We start from the raw sequence: 4,901 nt of genomic DNA, 5'->3' as shown, positions 1-4,901 counted from the left end.
TAGCAGGGATTTATAAATATAGATGAAACAATGTAATCTACTTATCTCTTACATGGGGATTTATAAATATAGATGAAACAATGTTAATCACTTATCTCTTACATGGGGATTTATAAATATAGATGAAACAATGTTAATCTACTTATCTCTTACATGGGGATTTATAAATATAGATGAAACAATGTTAATCACTTATCTCTTACATGGGGATTTATAAATATAGATGAAACAATGTTAATCTACTTATCTCTTACATGGGGATTTATAAATATAGATGAAACAATGTTAATCTACTTATCTTTTACATGGGGATTTATAAATATAGATGAAACAATGTTAATCACTTATCTTTTACATGGGGATTTATAAATATAGATATGATGAATAAAGATTTATTTCCCAGATTTTGTCTCCTGAAAACATCTTACATAAAGAAACATTTTAAAACTCCTCAAATATTTGTTACCTCTGGAAGTGACCGCTGTCCAGCCATAACCAAAAACTCCAAAACGTTGTCCACACATCCCGAATCTGACAATTTCGGTTCCACTACAGGGTAAAGCTTTTTGAGATCTGATCCAAAAAGGGTGCTGCTCATAACTCCTTCTCTGGCGCTCATGAAATTGACGTTACCTCTAAGGGTATTTATCTCTCCATTGTGAGCTAGCATTCTACGTGTTTATAAAAACTAAGTTCCTCATCAGATATTCGAAAATTCCAGAAGAGCACATTTTAAAAACGTGGGTAAAATTATGAACAAAACTGTACAACAGCAAGTTTTATGTAATAACATATAAGGCTAACAAACGTCAAATGACATTTTCAGTCAACCAAGTGTATTAAGTTTAAAAGCACCGAGTTAGGTATCCAAGTAAATATTTTTTTTAAAAGTAAAATTTATAAAATCATGAAATATAGTTCACAAAACTCTAGAAAGAAACAAAAAACCCAGTAGGTCACTCGAAATAACTGCGTTACTACATTTTTGTTTTCCATACATCACACTTTAAGAACACAGCAGAAACATTCATGGGTTTAACTTATTTTTATTGTAATAAGAGAAAACAAAATACTTTAAAATTTAATAGGTAAGGTACCAAATATTTATTCCTTTACAAATATTTGACATTTAATCTATTTGTGACAAATCTACTATATAAAGACGAAAGGTTGTCCGTCTGTCACGCCGTATATATATATAATCGAATCGGCTATACACGCGACCCATGTTTGGTATTGCTGGCGCACAAAAATCATAATCGTTGACTGAAATTCTCCATTACGTTTGCTTGGTTGTCAAGGAGACGCATTGACGTTACACCACCAATGTTTTTTTTTTTTAAATCGGAACCATCGGCTACAACCCTATAATAACTCGCATGTTTTACCCGCAGCACATTTACATTTTGAAAATGTCCAAATTAAAGCGCACTCCCTCAGCTCAGCAGGCTAACAAAGCCAAAACCAGGAGAACAATCCATACAGAAGACCTCTAAATTCATAATAAAATTCACTGCCTTTACCATCACAATTAAGAATTTGCAGGGTCGTACAGTTGATCAAGTAGGAATGTGTGTGAGAGAATTAATTTTTTCGCATGTTTCAACCTATTTGAAGAATTTTTGAACATAACTTAAAAATATGCAGAAGTCAAAATGCTAACCAAGCAATACTTAAAAGAGATGACAAGACATACATAAAAATGTACTAGATTATAAATAATTTTTACAAAACACGCCCATAAAACATTTATTTAGATATAATTTTGAGAAGAAAAATTAATCATTATTTTCCGTCATACAGAGTTCTGACTCAAGTTTAAGCTACAAATTATGTATTAAAAGTAAAGCAAAATAAATATTATAAAATTAGTTTTATTGCTCTTCTCTTTTCAAATTGAACAAAATGTAGTCTTAACCCTTTAATCAGAATATGATTTGAAAATAAGTTTTTACTCTTTCCCACTCTGGCATCTTTTGTGGAAAATACGAATTGTAATCATACCTAAGAGGGTGTGCTCTCTCCCAGCTAGGAAACGTGTTAGTGGAAAATCGGGCATGAACCAAGGCTATGTAAGTTTGAAATTCGGGGTTAGACAGGTCTTTATAATATTCCCACAGTTGTCTTGATGTGAATTGGCCCTGAGTGAAATTCGTTTATTTTAATCTTTAAATACTTTCACATAGATTTTTTTAAACACTGTTCATAAACGAACTCAATGGCATACAAGAAAAAATTAAGTTGATTCAATGGTTTTTATGGCTTAGTTACTAAACATCGACTTTTTGTATAGCTAATGACTTAATATGGAGAATTTTTCTTTATTTATGTAAGCATTGTTAAAGAAAATAACAAGTAGTTATATCACAAAATAATACCGAAAGTATTGTAGTATACCTTTACAATAATAAGGGTGTTAATTTATCAGTGGTTTATAGACAAACAAGTCAATTTCTAAATCGTACCATTTCCTGGTGATTGGGGTAAACAAGGCTTGCCAAATTTACAAAGCCAGAACAAAGTTTAACAAAAAAAACATAATTTCTTGCTACAATAACGCTTAATGTATTGATTATCTTACTTTGTAAACAATCGTGTCAGTGGAAAGACTACAGATGTAAAAACGGAGACCCTCAGAAGGAATTCTGTGAGTGGCCAGCTTCCTCAACATAAACACCTAAATTTGAAGAATAAACGATAATAGTGTAAAATAATATAAACTTCAATGGCAACTCATGAACTTGTTTGATAACAAACTTAATTTCCCGAATTGACATTAAATACATTGATATTTACTTCCAATTTGAGAATTGTCGTAATGGTTTTTAATTGTAGGGCAGGTTCTTTAGGAGTATTTGCTAAAAAATAACACAAATTCCAACCCACTTAGTGCTAATAACGTTTCGTTCATTCCATTACAAATTCTTAGATTTGGTTTAATTAACATTCGCCAACACAACAGTTTCATTTACTTGCTAACTTCAAGCATATAATATGTCTTTGCCTTCTTATTCTAATGTAGTAATTTCTCTTTTATAGAAGAGTATGTGCAGTTTTTACACAACATGGTCAAGAATGTCGTCGAGTTGCTTTCGTTCTAGATACTTTTGTTCATTGTAATCCTTTAGAGATAATACCAGGTCTACCCATGGTGGTTAGGCTATAAGACTGCACCTTATGCACGGAGATCTAAAGAAGTGTCCTCCAATGATAGGTCAATTGATATCCGGACGGTACAATCTCCTTTATTTTTGAAAGGAAATGACCAGTCACATGAGTGGCACTAGTTGCTGTACGAAAGTCTGACGTAACCGATTCTACTAAGTGATGTGAGGATTAGTAAGTTGGTCAACTTGAAAATACGTCTTGGGTTTCGATAAAGAAATAGATAAGAGATGTACAGTACTTACGAGAGAAGTTGTGGTATTTTCAGTTTAAACTGATTTCGAGTAAGTTCGCTATATAATGGGAACTCGACAAGATATTGGAAAGTAGTACTGAGCTTCATTAAAACTGAGTCTGTATGTGGTAAGATATAAGTGGACTAAACATGTTGTTTAATACACAATGAAACAATCTTTATTCAAACAATACAAAGCAACCGTGGGTGCACAGCACCTTTTAAACACAATGAAACAATCTTTATTCAAACAATACAAAGCAACCGTGGGAGCACAGCACCTTTTAAACGATGGACAGTCGCCTTTACTAGAGAGGTGGATTGATCAAGTGGGTTATACTCTTAAAACTCAATATTCACCAGTCTAAACTAACAGACAAACTAAGTAAAAAACCATTAATTCAATAATCAATCAATCATCTGCAACAGGGTCGAGTTAATCATAAACTATTCTAGTGTAATTCGAGTTTTATATCATTCAAGTAGTTTCCTAAACTTTAGAAAATTCCAGACGTTTAGCCATAGGCTCATCCTTCTAGCCTAAAATAATACAAACGTATTGCTTGGATAAAGATTACATACAACAATGGCTATTCCATTGATGCTTGTACCTGTTTGGCCATGTTCCTGTGTCTGCTTCATGGAGCAGAATTTAGCTCGATTCAAAGAATGATACAGAGACTTGTGAAAGTTAGGACGAATCGGAGTTCTTTTTTTTTTTGTATATGTTTATATTTATTTGTTAGTTTCTACAAACTTTAGTTACCTAGAGTGAAATTCCAATGTATAATGAACTGACAACTTACTGTTCAGGAATAGTTGACAACACTAAGCAATAGAGATAACAGACAGTGGCTGTCGCAGAAAGAAATCTAAGTATTTAAAAATAAACTGTTCGAAAGTGCGAGGTTAGTGTTATGGTCAAATGCAGCAAATCAGTTAAATATTCAAAATGTATAATTTTACAAGAATTAATTATGTATTTTAGATATTACTAAATTGTATATTCCTCCCTCCTAACGTTTATTAAAATAGTACATAAATGGAGTTCGTATCTTATTGATTTATTTCCCAAAGACACGCATACAAACATACTAGGAGCTAAAACCCCGAATCTTATGCCTCAGATGTTGCAACTCTTGAAAATATATTTAAAAATTGGTTAGTTTACTTTATCGGATGCTTAACAGTTCATTGGCCCATAAAAACAAAAAACACATTAAGCAAGCTATTTTCAATCTCCTCTATGTTTACCCATTCTTACAAGGCACGTGTCCTACATATCCGCTACATGGGGTAAAATGCCAACTGTCTTGCGACATTATAAATTTTTGGTAAATACAACCACACTCAGTAGTACAATTAGTTATATATACATAAATGAATATGGGCGAGGGTTGGTCCGGTGGCAGTACATTTTGGAGCTCTGTGTGTGTGTGTGTGTGTGTGTGTGTGTGTGTGTGTGTGTGTGTGTGTGTGTGTGTGTGTGTGTGTGTGTGTG

At 32.7% G+C, this 4,901-nt stretch overlaps 1 protein-coding gene across 1 annotated transcript in view; it reads right to left on the bottom strand.

Moving 5' to 3' along the window:
• Nucleotides 1–4,901, bottom strand: part of LOC106467808 (glutamate synthase [NADH], amyloplastic-like) — a gene marked incomplete at its 3' end in the record, with an annotated part of 40,034 nt that overhangs the window by 19,803 nt on the left and 15,330 nt on the right. Inside the window, exons 6-8 of the mRNA XM_022396003.1 lie at nt 2,582–2,677; nt 2,005–2,141; nt 467–671 (exon numbers count right to left, since the gene is read on the bottom strand). Coding sequence (XP_022251711.1) covers nt 467–671; nt 2,005–2,141; nt 2,582–2,677 — 438 coding nt within the window. The remainder of the gene's footprint in view (nt 1–466; nt 672–2,004; nt 2,142–2,581; nt 2,678–4,901) is intronic.

This window comes from Limulus polyphemus, unplaced genomic scaffold, assembly GCF_000517525.1.
Source record: "Limulus polyphemus unplaced genomic scaffold, Limulus_polyphemus-2.1.2 Scaffold2748, whole genome shotgun sequence".
Taxonomy (NCBI): Eukaryota; Metazoa; Arthropoda; class Merostomata; order Xiphosura; family Limulidae; genus Limulus; species Limulus polyphemus.
Note: the sequence above shows the minus strand (reverse complement) of the source record. Positions and strands in the feature narration are given on the sequence as shown.